Source organism: Trichosurus vulpecula, chromosome 1 (genome assembly GCF_011100635.1).
Source record: "Trichosurus vulpecula isolate mTriVul1 chromosome 1, mTriVul1.pri, whole genome shotgun sequence".
Classification (NCBI taxonomy): Eukaryota; Metazoa; Chordata; class Mammalia; order Diprotodontia; family Phalangeridae; genus Trichosurus; species Trichosurus vulpecula.
Window position 1 is genome coordinate 540,311,193 of NC_050573.1, and position 19,890 is coordinate 540,331,082.

The 19,890-nt window shown below is 39.4% G+C and overlaps 3 protein-coding genes across 5 annotated transcripts in view; 1 reads left to right on the top strand and 2 right to left on the bottom strand.

Moving 5' to 3' along the window:
- PMS2 (PMS1 homolog 2, mismatch repair system component) overlaps positions 1–9,578 on the bottom strand; it is a 47,890-nt gene extending 38,312 nt beyond the window's left edge. Inside the window, exons 1-5 of the mRNA XM_036741422.1 lie at positions 9,440–9,578; positions 5,462–5,601; positions 4,938–5,024; positions 4,452–4,554; positions 2,023–2,206 (exon numbers count right to left, since the gene is read on the bottom strand). Of these exons, the coding sequence (XP_036597317.1) occupies positions 2,023–2,206; positions 4,452–4,554; positions 4,938–5,024; positions 5,462–5,601; positions 9,440–9,453 (528 nt within the window). The 5' untranslated portion in view covers positions 9,454–9,578. The remainder of the gene's footprint in view (positions 1–2,022; positions 2,207–4,451; positions 4,555–4,937; positions 5,025–5,461; positions 5,602–9,439) is intronic.
- Positions 9,579–9,668: 90 nt separating this feature from the next.
- AIMP2 (aminoacyl tRNA synthetase complex interacting multifunctional protein 2) lies at positions 9,669–19,728 on the top strand. 3 transcript variants are annotated; one of them, XM_036741426.1, is made up of 4 exons: positions 9,669–9,962; positions 14,754–14,960; positions 16,842–17,073; positions 17,724–19,728. In XM_036741426.1, the coding sequence occupies exons 1-4, from the start codon at positions 9,825–9,827 to the stop codon at positions 18,107–18,109; spliced, it is 963 nt and encodes a 320-aa protein (XP_036597321.1). In that variant the 5' UTR covers positions 9,669–9,824; the 3' UTR covers positions 18,110–19,728. The 3 variants fall into 3 exon arrangements, with proteins under 3 accessions (XP_036597321.1, XP_036597323.1, XP_036597322.1); XM_036741428.1 differs by having other exon boundaries at positions 9,714–9,833; positions 17,724–18,240; XM_036741427.1 differs by having other exon boundaries at positions 9,742–9,851; positions 17,724–18,240.
- Positions 17,604–19,890, bottom strand: part of EIF2AK1 (eukaryotic translation initiation factor 2 alpha kinase 1) — a 32,550-nt gene continuing 30,263 nt past the window's right edge. The window contains exon 15 of the mRNA XM_036741423.1: positions 17,604–18,636. Coding sequence (XP_036597318.1) covers positions 18,502–18,636 — 135 coding nt within the window. The 3' untranslated portion in view covers positions 17,604–18,501. The remainder of the gene's footprint in view (positions 18,637–19,890) is intronic.

A 19,890-nucleotide genomic window follows, 5' to 3' on the forward strand; every position in this document is an offset into this window, starting at 1 on the left:
GGATTAAAACCAAGAATCACCTACCCAGCAAAACTGAGTATCATGCTCCAAGGCAAAATATGGATTTTCAACAAAATAGAGGACTTTCAAGCTTTGTCAGTGAAAAGACCAGAGCTGAATAGAAAATTTGACTTTCAAACACAAGAATCAAGAGAAGCATGAAAAGGTAATCAAGAAAAAGAACAATAAAAAGAAATTGCAAGGGACTTACTAAAGTTGAATTGTTTTGTTTACATTCCTACATGGAAAGATGATGTGTATGATTCATGAGACCTCAGTGTTAGGGTAGCTGAAGGGAATATGTATATATATATATATATATATATATATATATATATATATATGTGTGTGTGTGTGTGTGTGTGTGTGTTTATGTATATATATGTATATGTGAGTGTGTATGTATGTATATATGTATGTGTATATATATCTATATCTATATCTATATATATATGTATATATATACACAGAGAGAGAGAGAGAGAGCGGGCACAGGGTGAGTTGAAGATGAAGGGAAGATATCTAAAAGAAATAAAATCAAATTAAGGGATGAGAGAGGAATATATTGAGATAGGGAGAGATAGAATGGGGTAAATTATCTCACATAAAAGTGGCAAGAAAAAGCAGTTCTGTAGGAAGAAAAGAGAAGGCAGGTGAGGGGAAATGAGTGAATCTTGCTCTCATCAGATTTGACCTGAGGAGGGAATACCATACATACTCAATTGGGTATCTTACCCCACAGGAAAAAGGAGGAAGAAGATAAAAAAAAGGGGGGATGATAGAAGGGAGGGCAGATGGGGGTGGAGGTAATCAAAAACAAACACTTTCGAAAGTGGACAGGGTCAAGGGAGAAAATTCAAAAAAGGGGGATAGGTGAGGAAGGAGCAAAATATAGTGAGTCTTTCACAACATGAGTATTGTGGAAGGGTTATACATAATGATACGCATGTGGCCTATGTTGAATTGCTTGACTTCTTAGGGAGGGTGGGTGGGAAGGGAAGAGGGGAGTGAATTTGGAACTCAAAGTTTTAAAAACAGATGTAAAAAAAAAGTTTTTGCATGCAACTAGAAAATAAGATACACAGGCAATGGGGTGTAGAAATTTATCTTCCCCTACAAGAAAGGAAGGGAAAAGGGGAAGGGAGGGCTGACTGGGGAACAGGGCAACCAGAATATACACCATCTTGGAGTGGGGGGGGAGGGTAGAAACGGGGAGAAAATTTGTAATTCAAACTCTTGTGAAAATCAATGCTGAAAACTAACTAAATAAATAAATAAAAGAAGCATGGTAATAGACAGATGACAAGATGGGCTATGTGTACAACTGGATGGGATGTGAAGGTCAACCATGGTCTGGGGTTAGTTAGTAGAAACAGTAGCCTTTACAGGTGAGTTTGCACTCACTCATTCACCAATCCTGTCCTAGGGCTGGAGCCAACATGAGTGGATTAACTTCCCTAAGAACTGGGGACATGGATTCTGGAGGTTCAGGAGATCAGTGTGGAGAGTGCTTGTTGAGATGGAAAGAAGTAGCTGAGCTAGAGGTAGAGGGGAAAATAGCCTGGATATCTATATATCTATATCTATCTCTATAGTTACCTATCTATCTATCTATCTATCTATCCAATTGATTGGCCAGGTAGAATGTGAAGACAAAGCAGAAAGCACTCCCACTACCAAAATCCTACTAAAATGCCTCATTAGAATTAGAATTTTTCAAAAGCTAAACCAGAGGAACACAAGTTCTGGTGCTTCCTACTGAGCTGGATAGAGTCTGAGTAATGGACTGTCTACTGAGTCTGTGGTTTGGAAAGGCTTATTTCCATAAAGTTGGCCATCGTGTGATGATTTTATTTTGACCACAGCAATTCAACTTGTCTATTAATATCTGGAAGGGCAGACATATTTATGTGAATGAAATTACAGATCTTTTAAAGTATTGAAAAAATAACTTATTACACTTATATGCCTAATATAATGATAAAAAATCTTTTAAAAATCTGAGTCTGAAATTCACTATACCTTTTTAATATTTCGTTGAAATTCTTTATGTCTCACAGGCAGGGTAGAAAACAACTGCTGTACACTGACAGTTGTCCCTTGTGGTCGGGGGTAAGGGACCTTTTGAATAATTTTCCCGTTGTGATCAAAGATCAATCGAGTTCCAATTGTGGCTGACTTGTGACAAGTTGAGATCACAACATCACTATAAAAAAGAAATGACCAAAAGCAGTTCTTCCCAGAATATGCAATGTTCACCATTTGAAACAATAGGTTATCACACAGGTACTTTCATACCTGTCCCTCTCCCCCCTTTTCTGTTAACTACTATTTACAAAATCTCTTAGCAAAAGATGATGATCTACTCTGAGTCAGATACAATGTCACAGATACAAATGTTATACCATATGTCTCGTACTACAAATACTCAGGAGTTTGACATAATCTCTAGGTGTGGTACTTCCTCTTTTTTTTAAATAGAGAGATAAGGGGGAAAATAGGTATGCTGTCAAGTGAGGAAAAGAAAGCTGTATCTTCTTTGCCATCATGAAAACTCTAATTTTCTATTTATCATAGAATTGCAAAGAACTAAAAAGTCTCATGTTCATGAGCTTATGTGAAAGGACTTTTTTCTCGGTCTCCTTCCTGTTCTACCTTTCCAAATCTGAAAACCAATATACAACAGGTATTTCTGACCAGTCACAGTCAGTTCATCAGATTATTTAATTGAGTTTTTTAAAGAATTAAATTTTTTTTTTTACCAAGGATTTAAAAATTTTAAAACATCTTAAGAGTTAAACATTTCCATATGGTTATGAGTAACATGCTTCCTTTAATCAAAGTACTATAATTCTGTGAAATGTTAGAGCTGCTAAAGCTTACGTTTTTCATGGGAAAGAGGGAAATCTCAATTATTATACCTTATTCACATTCCCCATATGACATACACATTTTGTTCAAAAGCCTAATTAAGCATCATGTTTATTTTTCTAAAATGTACAACCAAAGAACACACTTGATAAGAGAACCAGAACAACAAAAAACACAGAGAAAAGCATGACCTTAATTAAAATAAACTATGGCTAAATTTTACTACTAGTTTCTCACCCAGAACATAGGGATAGGAAGGAATATCACTCTGAAAACTATCAGGCCTTCTTCCAGTTTCATCTCATGTCCTTGCTAATCTTTACTTTATGAGATGCAATTTCTTTACCTCCACAAAAGATTTAATATTTTGTGGCACTAATGACATCTGCATGAATCACTGGGGTTCTCACATACCACTCTGGGCAACCAGCAAAAGTGAAGAAACACCATCTACCCTGATAGTCTTTTCTGGCCATTTTCTCCTAAGATTTAGAGAAATCTTACCTAAAGGGTATTATGGGCTAACTATATCTTAGGATATTCACCACTCCATCTTTATTCATTGACAATCTTACTCTTCCTTCATGGACTTCATATTCTGCTTGGTTTGCTACATTCTCAATCAATCGATGAACATTTATTAAGCACTTCTGTTATGTAAGGTGCAATTCTAGGAATGGGGGGTACAAAAACAATATAAGGGACAAGAGTCCCTTTTCTTAAATTTACATTCTCTCAGAACAGCAAGTACACATATAAAACAAAAGATATACAAAATCAATCTGAGGGAATCTGGGGGGAGGAGAGGGATCAAGAAAGGCCTATCACAGGAGATGGGCTTCGAAGAAAGTTAGGCCATCTAGAAGGTAGAGGTTAGGAGACAGAAAACTGCTGGAATGCAAGGCAGCCTGTGCAAAGGCAAGGATGGAATTAGGACGCAGCATGGCATGTGTGAGAACAGCAAATGGGTCAGATGACTAGTATAGACAGTGTGTGTGAAGGGGAATAATGCAAGAAACCTGGGAAGATAGGGTAAAGCTAAATTTTGAAGGGTTTTAAATGCCAAGCTGAGTAGTCTATGTATTTTATTCTAGAGGCAATAGGAAGCCATTCGAGCTTTCTGAACAGGGGAGTGTGAAATGGTCAAACCTATGCTTTAGGAATATTAATATGACTGCTTTGTGGGGTATGGATGGAAGAAGAGAGAACCAAGGCAGGGAGACTAATCAGGAGGCTATCACTGCAGCCCAGCCCTCCCTAGAGTTTATGTATTTGAAATACCACAATTCACTAAGACTATTAATGGAAGTTAAATAGAATTAAGAATTGAAAAGCTGGTAGAGGCACTACCCCATTCACGCTAAAGAACAAAATATTTAAATACCTCTTTGCAAATGTGATAATACCAAACTATAAATTAACCATTTACTTTGTCAATTTGAAATAAACTATTCCAAAGTCATTCCAGGTTTCATTAGCCTCATTGAAACATTAGTGACTGAAATCATTCTTTTCAAATTCAGGGTTTTGTTTTTTTTTTAATGTAGAATCATCTGCAAAAGTTAAAAATGTACCATTACCTCAACGCACACAGTGAGCTCAGAGCCTCTCCTCGAAAGCCAAATGTTTCAACGTGTGTTAGATCAGAGAAATCTTGAATCTTGGAAGTATGATGTTTCAGAGCTGGAAAAGAAGTTAAACATCTTCTCTTAATACTTAAGTGACTTGAGGCAAGTCATTTAACCTCTCTGGGCTTCAGTTTCTTCATGAGGGGCTAGACAAGATCACCTCTAGTTCTATATCTATAATGCTAAATACTCATTCTCTTCTCCAGGCTAAACATTCCCATTTCTTTTATCCAATCTATATATGATATGTTCTTGAATCACTTCACCATTTCTAAAGGAATGAAACTTGGAATATATTGAATAAGAAATAAAAAGTATTAACAGGTTGGCTCATAGATAGTTTTTTAAACCCAAATATGTGTTCACTAAGAAAATGGAATATAAATGTTAGTTTATTTTGTCTAACTGCTTTAAAACAGTCAAGAAAATTCAACTTACTCAAGCCTTCAAAGTTTTCTTTTTCCACTCCAAGACCATTGTCTGAAACTTCAATAAGATCAGCTCCGTACTCCTTAAGCTTTAAGTCTAGAAAGATAATAAATATTTAACTTCCACACAATGAACATGTTTAAAAGCTTATACGCTGATTTTCTTAATGCTTTTCTAAATTAGCACTCGCTACTTTTATCTACATTGCAGCTGCTATTTAAAATATTTTTTTTATTTTCCTCCTTTAAGTCCTTTATGTCTCTATTTATTAGCCCATACTTTTGATCTAAGTAGGAATCTGGTTCTATTTCACTGGAATGAACAATGTTAGCACTTAGCAAACCGTTATGGACATAGTAAGGACTCAAAAAGACTATTTGCTTAATCAACCAAAACTACTTTGAGTTAAAATGTTATTAATATGTGCATAACATTGTCTTATTTTTTGAGATCAGTAAATAGATAACATTTGCCTATAACAAAAACATCATCAAACAAACTCACTCCCTAACTTAAAGCTCTTGTAAACTTACCAATATTAGTGGCTCTGGCATCCAAGCTATTTTCTAACAGTTCCTTGACAGCAGTGCCTAGACTAAGCACCACCTGTCCTGAGCAGATCTGATGAACTGACTTATGATCTATAGGTTTGATAGCTTTAGCAGTTTCTGCACTGTAAAACAAAACCAAACAAGTTAATTACTGAAAATGAAAATCTGCATTTACATATTTTCGTTCTGATTTTTAATTATGGCAACTGATCAAAGTACTTGTGTCAAAAGGACTAATCTAGTTACTAGTTAGATTATAGATATAGTCATGTTCCAAAATCATGGAGTCTCAGAATTGGAAAGCGCATCCAAGGACATCCAGTCCTACTTGTACGTAAACAATCCCCTCTATGTCACTGCTGATAAATAGTCATTCAATCTTTGCTTGAAAACCCCTAGTGAAGGAACTTTTTGTCCCAAAGCAGCCCATTTTGTATTTAGATAGCTCTAATTGTCAGGCAGGTTTCCCCTACGTTGAGCCAAAGTCTGCCTCTCTGTAACTTCTACCCACTACTCACAGTGCTCTGAGAAAACAATCCAAATTCTCCTTCTACAACAGCCCTTCAAATATTTTAAAATCAGCTCTCATGTTGACCCTAAGTGTGGTATAGTATAAAAAATACTGGATTAGGTCAGAAAATATGAGTTAAAACCCCAGCTCTGCTCCTTACTACCTGTATGATTCTAGAGAAATCATTCAACCACTCTGAATCTCAGTTTCTTCATTTATAAAATAAGAGGTTGGACTAGATGATCACTAAGGATCCTTCTAGCTCTAAATCTGTAATTTTAAGCATTCTTTTCTCCAAGCTAAAATTCCTACTTCCTTTAACTGATCCTCATATGGCAGTTCTTTAACCATTTCATTGTCCTGGAAGCTCTTTAGTTTATCAATGGCCTTCTTAAAACGTGGTATCCAAAATAGAACCCAATACTCTGAACAAGCATAATTCTGGACACCAGGCCTCTCTAAATGCAGCATTAACATTTTGGGCTGCCATACTATACTGCTGATTCATATTCACTTACAGTCCACTAAAATTACAGATCCTTTAAAGATAATCTTCCATCTTATACCTGTAAAACTAAATTTTCAACCCACGTATAAAGCTTTACATTTACTAAAGGTATTAATTTTCATCTAATTAGACTTTGTCCCATGTTCTAATCTATTGAGATCTTTTGGAATTCTGACTCTATGGAACAATGAGTTAGCTATACCTTTGTGTGTTCTGCACATTTAATAAACATGCCAATAATGCCTTAGTCCAAGTCACAGACAAGCATAATAAATAACATAGAGCCTTGCAAGGACAGCCCCCTGGAGCATCCCACTGAAGATTTTCTGCTTCACTAATAAACTATTCTTTGGGTCTGTGCATTCAATTAGTCCAGAATCCACCATATTGTCTACAATGCTGGCAGGAAGACACTTTTGCCCTTTCTTAAATACATATATAAAAGAATAGTAACAAATTAAGATTCCACTAATTTATGGGACTGCACAAATGAAACTCCTCTTCAGTATTTACAAAGTATCATTGTAAAGCTAAACTATCTTTGACCTTGTAGTTTAGGAAGCTACATTATAATAGTAATGAGATTCCTTGGCCAACAGTGGTCTACAGTGGTATTATTTTAGGATGTAAGCATTTTGTTTTTTCCTTTGCTTCCATACCATACTGTTGGAACTAATATTGTTTCCATTCTACTAAAACCTCCAGATATTTGCCACACCTCTCTGCTATTTGTGAGGCTGACTTTTTGAACAAAGTATAAGGCTTTACTTAAATGAAACTTTACATAACTTAAGTCTTTCCTGATCCCCTCACCTAAAAGTTCCTCCCCTAAAGATTACCTTCTTACATGTAGAAATATTTATCCCTTTGATGTCAAAGGTAGTTTCATTTTTGTCTTTATATCCCAAGACCTGGGGTAATGTTTAAAACATAGTAAGCACCCCAAATCTTGTTGATTTGATAGGTGTGCTACCCTGACTTTCTAAAGTGTGCATAGGACATCGCTTATTCTTAGTAAAGGAAAAAAACAAAGGTTGAATATTGGCAAGGGTCAAATAAAGGCAAGACTGCTCACTGCTTCTTTAAAGGATGTTTCTTCTGCATTTAGAAACATCCTTCAAATTATCAGTGAACAAAATTAGCATATTTTGATAGCCAAACCAAAGAAATAAAGTGGACCCTCAGTTTCCTCATCTGCAAAAGGAAGGGGTTGGAGTAGATAACCTCTAATATCCTTGCAGATCTAGTATTCTAGGATTTTTTGAGCATTAATAAGACCAGGTAGGAGAGTCTAAAATAAAAGCTCTGCTTCTACTTTTTTTTATTAGGCTTATCTTTCCTAGAAAGAACTCTGTTTGGTAGAGAAAAAGGAAACAGTATCTGCTACAGGGTAGATGCTTAGATAGTAGAAGTTGAGTGACAGAGCAGGAGAGATGGTTAATAGTACCAGGTATGTTCAAAGCCTGTGGGAAAATGTGCAAATCTAAATGAATACTCCTTTAACAAAATTCCCTTAAACACAAGCCTCTCTTCTTAGACTATTCGGCAAGCTTAAGATGCACAAAGAAAGGACTCCTTCCTCTCATTCAGTCTCCATGGAAAATTAAGGCCAGCTTGCCTAAAGCATAGGGTATGAGAGAAAGAAATGTGTAATTAGATTGAGAGGCTGAAGCCTGGTTTTTCGAGGGCTTTAAATGACAAATGGAAAAATCTGTATTTAATCTTGGAGGCAGCAAGGAGCAACTAAAACTCCTTAAGGAGGGGAGTGACACGGTCAGACCTGTATTTTAGGAATATCAATTTGTCAGCTGTGTAGATGATCAACAGGAAAAAGGAGAAAAACTGAATATAAGGAGACCAATGGGGAGCTACCGCAATACTACGGGCAAGAGGGGAGGAAGGCATGAATTAGAGTGATTGTAAGGAGAAGGTTATGAGAGTTGCTGCAGATAGAGAAAAGAAAAGACGAACTGACTGGACATGGAGGGGGAGGAGGGTTCAGGTTGGGTAGGTTGGGAGAAGTAAATGAGTTCAGTTTAGGACATAGTGAGCTTGAAATGTCTAAGGGACGAGCAGGTGATGTCTAGCTGGCAGTTGGAGAGGTGAGACTAAAGCTCAGAAGAAAGATGTAGACGTGGTAGTCATCATGGATGATGATTCTGCAAAAGAGAACTAGAAGGATTAGTTAGAACGGTAGGAACAGAGCAAGAGGGCAATGTCATAAAAACCAAGAGAGGACAAAAATCCAGAAGGAAGGGGATAGTCAACCCTGCCTCAAATGTCTCAGTGAAGTCAAGGTTGACGACCGAGAAAAGGATCTTGACAATTAAGAGATCACCAGTCATCCCGATGAATGCAATTTCTGTCTCGTGGTATACCAGGTGGAGGGGTGTGGGGAAGAGGGCATGGGGGGAATGTGGGGAAGGAAGTCCAGGGGTTAAGAAGCAAGTGGTGTGTGAATGCAACAAGCATGGACAGCTTTTTCTAGGCCTCTGTACACGGGTCTTCTAGTCCGCACCTTTTCATTTTACAACGGGGAAAACTGAGGTGCCAAGAAGTCACATGACCTACGCTATCTGGTCACACAAACAGCCAATGACTGGCTTGCTGCCACCCTTGCTGCCACCCCTGTCACTTCAAGGCCCACTGCCTTGGGGGTGGGGAGGGCCTCCGCTTCTTCCCTCACTTCACTCCCAAGAAGCTCCCAGAGTCGGTAACGTTCTACAGTTACCACCGGAAGATCGCTCCGCCCAATGAAATCAATCAGCCAACTCCAGGTAGAAGGCGCCCACAGTCAGCAGAAAGAAGGTCCGACTCGGCTTCCGTAGGACCGGCTCTGCACGCACCTAAGTGGCCTCCCTCCCCCTCCCGCCATGACCCTAGACCAGAAAGAGCAGGCCCTGAGAGGAAAGAGGGAACGTAAGGAAGCAGGATCACTTACTTCGGCCCCTCCATGAAGCCTCAGGTCAGCCCGTCCGGGGCCAGTCTAAAGAATTTCCCGCTTGGGCTGGGTAGGATGCAAGCCTCGCCTCGAGCCAGCTCATTGGTGGTTCTCAGAAACCTTTCGCCGTCCCTTACCCAAAAGAACTCAACGCCCTCTTCCTCTGATTGGCTGGGGACGAGATTCGTCATGTGCCAGTCCGGGATCTTTGCCCAATCAGAGCGCTAAAGCCAGCAGGGTTTTCCGGTCCTCCCGCATTTGCAACGGAAGGAGTGGTAGTAATTGCCATTTGTTCGTCTCACTGAGAGGGCTCTTGCGTGTATTTTGTTCTCACACTCGTGTGTACTTTGCTTTCACTCCACCTCACTTTCCTTCTGCATTACCCATGTACCAGGTAAAGCCGTATCACGGGGTGAGTGGATCTCTGTGTGTAGAGCTACCCACATGCATGTACCGGGTCCCTAATATACACGCCAAGAACCGAAGCGCGGCCTTCACCGAGGGCCCGGCGGGGCACGTGCAGGTAGGATCCTGGCCGAGCGCCTCCCCGGTGGAGGGTGCACGGGTTTGGAGCGCGCGGCGAGGGCTTAGTCCGTTGGGCAGAGCACCGCCACTGCTTGGGGGGCCCGGCGGTCTGTCCCCGTCATTTCACCGAGGAGGGCGGAGTGAATGGTCTTGGGGTCGAACCTCCTATCCCATTGGCTGTGTCTGAGACTGCTATGAAACTTTTACGTGGACTTCCGTCCGCCGGGAAGAGGCCGCCCTTGTGGGGGCTGAGCTAAGAGGCTCCCCCGGCCCCAGATCCGGACCTCGCCCCCTCTCTAGGCCGAGGCCCTGCCCCTGCCCGGGGCTATGGAAGCAGTCGTTGGATCGACGTGGTGTGTCCGGAAGGACCCGCGGGAAGTCTCACGGTCCGAGGCCCTTCATTTTACTGATGAGGGAACTTCGGTCCACCGAGCCCAAAATGACTCGATGCTTGTCATGCAGGAGTCTAACCCGGGGCCGCGGGCCACAAAGCCCGTTCTTTTTCCTAGAGCTCTGCTTTGCCTCCTTTCTCGGGGCTGCCCAAGGCCTCCTCTGTTGGGCCCACGCCAGTTCGGTTTTAAAGTTCCTCCTTGCTGTCGTGCCCTAACTGTGGATGATTCCTTAAGTTAGTGATGTCAAAGAGAACAGAACAGAGTGGAGAGCGATTTGAATCAGGGAGACGGAGGAGAAGGCCACTGCGGTGGTCCAGACCCGAGGTGATGGATGAGGGCCTGTGAGAGTGGAAAGGAGGGATGTACACGAGACGTACACTGTGGGGAAAATGACAGGGTTTGGCAACTGACCGAACATATGGGATGAGGGAAAGGGAAGAGCAGAGGGTAATGCTGTGTTTGTAAACTTGGATTACTACAAATGGTACTACAAATTACTACAAGTGGTACCCCCAACAGTAAAAGGGAAGTTGGGAACAGAAGGGGAACTCGAGATAAAGAGTTGTTTTGGACTTGCAGAGTGTGAGATGTCTATAGAGCACGCAGTTTGAAATGTCTAAAGGAGAATTAAGAGTGGAGCTCAGGAAAGAGAATAGGTTGACCACAAGTTCCAGGAATCAGACAATGGAACTCTTGGGAGCGGATTGTGCTCTTCAAGCGAGAGACAATAGAGATAAAATAGAAAAGGACCAGGACAGGGCCTTGGGGTGGGAGTCACTCAAAGTTCATGGGCATTATATAGATGAAGATCCAGCAAAGACACTGAGAAAGAGTGGAGGGAAGGAGAACCATCAGATCAATCAACAAGTATTCGTTAAGTAGTAAGGCTACTGTGTGTTAAGCATTATCTCTTTATAAAAGGATTTGTTCTGTAAAACTTGGGACTCAGTCAAAAGGCTGCACCCAAGGACCCAGAAGGCCACAGGTGGCCTCGAGGCCCCTGTACTAGGCACTGGGGACAAAGAATGAAACAGGCCTTACAAGCAGCTTACATTCTAATAGATATACAACTAGCAGAACTATAAACATACCTATATGTGTCTGTATATTAAATGCAAAACATATGTCAACTACAAGGTAGTTTGGGAGGACACTAGCGGTGGCATCAGGTGGCATCATGAAGAAGCATAAATGAATGTATGTAAGCATGTATTTATGAATGAATGAAGCATATTAAGCATTTACTATATGCTAAACATTTGGGATACAGATAGTAAATAGTAAAGGAAAAAAACCACCTGCTCTCAAGGAGTTCACGTTATAATGGTGACAGTGTATGTCAAAGTCAGATGGAAAGGTCTTGTGATCCTTAGAGTGTCATAGCAATGCAAATGGTAATGCCTCTTCTTTAATGTCATTTCCACTGAAAAATATTAGTTTCTGGTGTTGAACCATTTGATAGTGCCAAAGACTTTGGTGAAAACTTTTCTGAGTCTTCAGTAGATATGGCTGTGACACTTGAAGGAGTATTTGCCGGGCTGCATCTCCACAGGGGTGGCTTTCCCAGGATTAGGGCATTGGGGTGACAGTATTCCCATTCCCAAGGGTCTTGGTTTTAGGTCTTTAGGATGTCTCCATCAGGGTCTGAGGAGAAATGGTGGTCAAAATGGCGGTGATGGCTTGGCTTGACTGGTCTAGAGGCAGTAGGAGCTACTGCAGTTGGTTGGGGGGCGGGGTGTGAGGAGTTCACATGGTCAGGTGAGAATTACTTGGGCAGCAATGTGTGGAATGAACTGAAGTGGTGAAGAGATTTGAGTCAGAGATCAACTAGAAGGCTGTTGCAATAATCTCAGGGAGAAATGTTGAGGTTGCTTGAGGTAAGTTGCAAAGGTAGAAATGGCAAAATTTGCCAACTGATTGGATATGTGGGGTGAGGGAGGGTGAGGAGTCCAGGATAATGCCAAAGTTATGAACCTGAGCCCTCCACTGGAGGGAAAAGAGCATTTAGGGGGAAGGGTGGTAAGTTCAGTTTTAGAATGTAGTGAAGGGAAAATCATGAAAACTCAGGGAGAAAGGAGTATTCAGGAAAAGGTGGTCAGAAGTGCTAGATGCTGCTGACAGGTCAAGAAGGATGAGGATTGGAGAGGGGGAAAGAAAAACAATTATTAGATCTGGCAATTAAGAGATCATTGGTAACTTTGGCAAAAGTGGTTTCAGTTGAATGATGCCAGAAACCAAACTGCAGAGGATTTAAGAAGAGAGTGAGAAGAGAAGGTACCAATGTTGAGACAGTTTTTAGAAGAAACTAGGGACGACAGCTAGTGGGCACAGTAGGATCTAGTGAAGGTTTTCTAAGGGTGGGGAGAGTTCAGCATGTTTTTATGTAGCAGGGAAGGAAGCAGTAGATTGGGAGAAATTAAAAGCTTGCAGCATTGCAGGATTTGGAGGGTAACAGTGGGGACAGTCTCCAGGAGTAGATAGGAGGCTTATGTTGCTGAGGAAAAGGGACTACTTCATTAGAAACTAGAGTAAAGGAGGTGGTAGTGTAGAGTTTGAAGTCAGGGGTGTGAAGGGAGGAGAGGAACTCTTAATTAAATGGCCTCACTTTTTTTGAAGTATGAAGGCAGATCCTTAGTTTAGGGGCTGGCATGGGAAGCAAGAGGAGCATAGTAGTAGCTCACATTTATGTATCACAGGTTGCAAAGCACTTCTTGACAACAGGCTCGTGAGGCATAAATTATTCCAGTTTTACAGATGAAGAAACTGAGGCTCAGAGAGATTATTTGACTTGCCCAAGGTCACACAGTCTATATTGGTAGAGCAAAGACTCACAATCTTAGAATTGGAGGGATAACTAGAGGACATCTATTCCAACCCATACTACGTTGCAGTTGAAAGAATTCTTGATCTGCAGTCAGAGGACCTGGGTCTGAACACTGGTTCTGCCACTCACTGTGGCACTGAACAAGTCATTTCACCTGAACCTCAATTTCCTTTTCTGTTCAATGAAGGGATTGGACTAGATGACCTTTCAGGGCCTTTTCAGCTCTAAATCCATGGTCATGAATGAGAAAATCCCCTTCTACAATGGTGCTAACATGTGGTCATCTCTACTTGAATACCTTCAGTGAAGGGGAACCTCACTCAGAATGCAGCCAGTTCTGATTTGGATAGCTCTGATTGTTGTCTTACCTACTGGGACTAAATTGAACAAATCTGATTCCTCTTCCACATGACCGCATTTCAGGTACTTAAAGACTCAAACCAAGATTGTCTTACCAGTACTACACCTCAAAAGAATGTCAGGGAAGAAAAAATAGAAGTGACAAAAAACAAATACTGCCTCATTAATAGTATTTGCATCTCTTAGCATCATGGTTAGATGGTATAGTCACTCACTTTTATTTCTAGGCACTGCCTACTCAATTATTCAACATATTACTGTATTTCACCTTTGACATGTTACTGTATTTCACCCCTAACTGAAGTTACTCATTTTGCATCCTGCACTATTGGTCACAAGATAAATTACTATGGTTACTTTCTGTGAACAGGACATTATTGTTATTAGAAAAAAATATAAAGCCTGTATCCTGACAGTACAGAGATGAAAAACTATCTTCTGCTTAGCAGAGAACTACCTTAGTGGTTTAGCAGAGAAACTCTGAAACCCAAACACTTAACCACTTTCTCCCCTCAAGGGAAAGCTAAAGAGATATCGACTTAGGTTTGGTCTTTGCATTTGACAGAGATGCTTTAGCAGCATTGTGATTTTGAGTGCAGGATAGAGAAATGGAATAACTTTCCAAGTCAGGTGCTTTTACAATCTGCTTTCATTTCCTTCTTAGAACAGCAACTATTGATATTCAAATATAAACGAAGAGACATTCCAAAATTAACATTTTTGGATTTTTGTAAATTTTCCTTTTATCGCAAATAGCTTAATTATTGGACACCAAAGTGATTTTCTACAGTCAGAGTGTGCAGAGTATTTTTGTGATTTGGTTTCTGTGAATGTACAGGAGGACAGTTTGCATCCATTTTATGTATCTGTTCCAATTACTCATACTAAGCTGCATGAAATAGTTTTTTTTTAAATAGGATATAATTACCAGTATATTTTACAAAGCATGCTTACTGTACCATGACAAGTTGCAGATGACAGCAGCATGAGCTATTTAAAATATAAGCTTGCTCTCCTTTAAGTCTCCTTTTCTACTCAGGTAATGTATTAAAATAAAGGGAGAAAATAGGATCAAAGTATCTAAAACTGTATGGAGAAGATAACATTTTTTCATTGATCAGCTGACTTTGGTATTAACAAAAGACTGCTTTGAGATGAAAGAAAATGAAATTACCAAAGAAAATTAAAACATTGTTAATTTTGGTTGATTTAGGAAGAGGCTGACCCATCTCTTCAGGCTCTTGAGTCCCGCCAGGAAGAGATCTTAAAACGTTTATATGAATTGAAATCTGCTGTTGATGGGCTCTCCAAGATGATACAAACACCAGATGCAGACTTTGATGTGACGAACATGATCCAAACTAAGGAATGCACTACTTTAACTACAAGTGCAGTAGACTTAGATTCAATGCTTGGGAAGGTAAGTTCATATTTAAAGTCTTGATAGACTAGCATCCAAAAAAGCCCCACCACCACTCAGGTCAGTTTTTCACTGAGAATTCTAGGAATGGCACTGAAACTACTTAAGTATCTAAAATGAAGTTTTAAGTTGGGCTGGGACAGGCAGTGGCTCACCTCACTTCAGACCACTAACTCGATTCCAGGATCCAACTACAAGGTTTTTAACTACAGCAATTTTAATGTACTTATTGGAATTGGAATTACTGGGGCTTCAGCATCAGACTTGCCCTAAATTGGATCCTCATTAAAGGATTTAAAGTATATTCAGTCCAATTCAGGGCCTCGAAAGAATCCTGTATTTTTTTTTTTTTTTGCCACTTCTTATAAAGATCGGGAGTGGGTAATTTATAAGCCTGCTGCCTTCCTTGGATGTGGCAGCCCTTTCTCAGGCTTCCTATTGAACCATGATTCCATTACCGATGGACACTATGGTAGGCATGGCAAGTACCATGGAAAGTTGATAGGGTATTCTTTTAGATGGGTCATTGCCACCATCAGGGCATTCAATCGGCCCACAATTATCTAGAGTCATCAAAGTAGCTGGGGCACCAGCCCCTGATTGGGGGGGATGCTGCTGGATTGGTTTTGGTTTGATAAATGCACACATTCCTAGGGATAGGGAATAGGGAATGGGGGGGAGGGGAGTGGCGAGATGCCACCTACAGGGGAAGGGGACTGGGTCAGCTCATCAGCATATATTAGCTCTAGAATTACCACAGTTATACAAGTAGGAGGGAGCTAATGACCAAAGGAACCATAACTGATTTAATGAGCCATTCACAGTTTCACTGTACCAGCCGTGTGTACTTAGACATGCATGGCTTAATCTCTGAGACAAGCATATGCTGCTGGCAGCATCAACCAGGGAGAGAGAAGAAAAGGAGAAACTAGAAGGACCACAGAAAACCACCTTTTGGTTTTTCCTGCCTTTCTCTTGCTTGCTTTCTCTTCCCCAGATTTGGAAGTGAAAGAAAAATGCCTCCTGAACAATGGGAAAATTAGCTGTCAGCCTACTCATTTGGGATAGTGTGTTTCTTGAACTCAACAAATTTAATAAACTTGGTTTCTCTTTGTCCTAGTAGGCAGAATGAGGCCTAGAGCTAGGAAAGTGGGAGAATGACCTATTACATTCAACATACTAAGAAATGAGAGGCCAGCAAGAGAAGATATAAAAGAATCACTCCCTCCAAAACTTAACAAACTGGGACCACATTGTGGCAAAGCAAATAATTCTACCTGTAGTTTTTCACGGAGCCTCCATGGGCATCATTGTATTGTTTATAATTACATCAACAAAGTGGTTAAATTGTGTTCATTTTACTTTTTAAGACTGGGAACTAGAATATAGCATTTTCCATTTCTGTCAAAAAATGGTTAAAAAAAAGTTTTAATTCTTAAGGAAATAAGCTTCAGTTAAGCTCATTCTCCAGAAATATCAGGTAATTTAATGAAGAGTTACCCCTGTTTAAGATTAAATCAAGTTTCAGAACCCTATGAAATTAAGAGGCCTATGTGGGAAAGTAGATTTGATTGCTGGCCTCAAGTATTCCTCTGATAGGAGAATAGTGTGACAAAACTTCCGCGTCCCAGGCAGTTCACTAATACATAGTTGAATTATGTTTACTGATCTGTGCTGGAAGGAGTTTCCTCAGTTGGAATTCCTCACACCAGTGAAATAGTCAAAATATTTAATAGGTAGTAGAGAAGGTCTTGGAGATGGGTAAATAAGAGAATTGCCTTCGTGGCATTATAATATAGAATTTCTAGATCGGGATTCTATAGCACTAGTTAGCGTTTTTCCTGTTGTTTTTTTTTGTTTGTTTGTTTGTTTTCAATGCAGGATTATGGAGCATTGAAAGACATAGTGATCAATGCAAACCCCAATCTGCCTCCACTCTCCTTGCTGGTGCTACACAGCTTCCTCTGTGAACACTACAAGATACTGTCAACTGTTCATGTGCATTCATCTGTAAAGAACGTTCCTGAAAATCTTTTGAAGTGTTTTGGAGAACAGTCTAAGAACCAGTCACGTCAGGAGTATCAATTGGGCTTTACTTTAATTTGGAAGGATGGTAGGTAGAGGATTATAGCTAAATTGATGGAATAAACAACAAAATTTACATCATGTTATGAGATAAAATTATGTTAAGGTTTGTTTTCTGGAAAAGTGAAAATTAATGATTACTTCAACTGCCTATTTAAAGGAAAATTCTGTTTCCATGCTTACCAATATGTCAGTATTCTAAAAGCGTCAAATTCAAATTGTTTCTTAAATTACCGAATACTTAGATCTCTCAATAGTAATTGTTTTCCTTGTTAGCCATAAGACAGTACCTCCTTGTTAACTATTCCTTCACAGTATCTCTTTAGAATGTGCTAAAACTCTTCTTTGGTCTTATTCAGGACACTTTTGGCCTAAGTTCCTGTACTTTCCTAGTTCAGAAATGCACAGTTTATCTTGATTTGCAGTCCTTTGTGGTTGGGTATACTGGCTAATCTCTTGGTTAAAAAGATACCGATCACTTAATATGCTTTTGGGGAATTCTTTTCAGTTATAAGCAAACATCGCTATGAGAGACTTTATAAATTTGAGGGCAATAAATTTATAATTATAAATTTTAATGGTAACAATAGTATTCTTCAGACTGTTAGCTAATATTCTTATTCTAAAAGAAAGTTACTTTTCTTTACCAATACTGAGGTGTTTTCTCTTTCTTTTCAGTGCCAAAGCCCCAGATGAAGTTCAGTATTCAAACAATGTGTCCTATTGAAGGTGAAGGGACCATTGCTCGATTTTTGTCCTCACTGCTTGGCCAGACACATGATGCTGTTACTCTAACACTTATAGATCGCTGGATAGATATGACTTTTTTTCAATTGAAAGAAGGAAGCAGTAAAGAAAAAGCAGATGTCTTACACTCTATTAGCTCTGCTCTTGGCAGAGGTCCCTGGCTGGTGGGAAATGAACTCACTGTAGCAGACATTGTAGCTTGGGGTGTACTTCAGCAATCAGGTGGCCCTAATTCTGTTCCAACTGATATTCAAAAATGGATGAAATCATGTGAAAACTTGGCCTCTTTTAACAGTGCCCTGAAACTCCTGAAATAAATTCTTAGAATACATTTTACAAGTGGCAGGACTAAAAACTGGTACTGCCTCATGGCCTATTAGTAAATGCACTTATACTAAAATTGATGTCTTAGAGCCAGATGTCAAACACTAATAAAATTATCATAGAACTTGCGGCTCCTCTGTTACATAAATTTTCTAATAGCTAGTTAATGTTAACAAAGAAACCTTATAAGTAAAAATATTACAGGTTTTAAACCTTGATTTTAATGTTACTCTGTACATACAGATTAAGAAAATTAAGAAGAATGGTCCCAACCACACACAATTTGTGAAATGTATTTGTATTCCAATAGATCCAACAAAATTAACAACAAATCAGATAATTTTTTAAAAATTATTGTGCCCATTCTTATACATAAACATCAGGGTCAAGCTGGAGAGCCCTCACTTTCTTTCACATCTTCCTTTATACCTTTTTCCAGAGAAAGGAGTCTTATGGTTTCCTTGAGCTTTTCAATTTCTTTTTCTTGTTCAACTACTTTCTTCTGTAGGACATAATTAATCTGAAAAGAAAAAAAAAATCAGTCTCCACACTGATAACTTGCCTTCCCTATTTCTTCTGTTCTGCCTTTTCCAGTAACCCCAAATAGGGTTAAAATGGTAGAAGGCTGGGTATGGGGTGGTTGTCCCCTCCACAGGAAGCAACAAAAATCCCCACAAGTCCTTTATTAGAAAAACACGAAGCTACATTTTCATTTGGACATAAAAATTTTTCTTGAGAACATAATCCTTTATGTAGACTTTTCATGTGATCCAATTCACTTGTAAGTCATGACATCACCTTCCTGATGCCAGTTCTCTTCGAGAATGAAGGACAAAAAAACACGTGAACCAAGAAAAACAGCAATTCTCCATCGGTCATCTACAGTCTTAGTTAACACGGTGTGTCATAGCTGAATTTAATAATCGCTTTTCTTTACAGGATATGAAAATAAGTGTGTTGATTTAAATAGAACACAACATATTTTGCTTAATTAGCTATATACCTGCTTTAAAGCTTCAAAAATGTAAATTACTACACTTCCCCATTTAATGAGTAAAATTTTAGGGTAGTAGAAAAGACAGTTATTCTAAATTTGGAAAAAACTTAACCTTTAAAGATATATAGCTTTTGAAATGCCTGAAATGTGAATTATATAGCTTTTGAAATGCCTGAAATGTGAATTATTTAATCAGCTAGTCATTGAATACCACCTTATAGGGCTCTGGGAGCACATTATAAAATTTTCCTCCAAGTAATTAAAAATAAAACTTAATTTCTGAAAAAAGGGTATGGTTGCATACCATATGATAATAATACACAATCACTTTGTAAGGTAACACAAGAATGGCCTGGCCAAGTCTAGAATTTAAAAATACTGTTAGGAATTTAGCAATAATCTGGTTCATTTATAGATGATGAATCACATCCAGACAGGTTAAATAACTTAGCCAAGATCACCATACCTGGTTAGTGGAAGAAGCAGGACTAGAAACAAGCCTCCTAAATGCCACCTTTAAAATTTTATTCAGATCATTCTTTCCCTCCCATTTCCCCCTACCCTACCCTCTACTTCCAGGTGAGAAAACAAGAAAAATAAAACTTGTTACAAGCATCTACAGTCAAGCCTATATTCATTGGCCATGCCTGATCAAAAAAGAACAGTCTCAATCTGTACTCTGTCTGAATTCATCACCTCTAATGAGAGGAGGAAGTTAGCATATTTTATCACGAGACCTCAAACTCTGGCTGGTCATTGCCTTGATCACAGTACAAA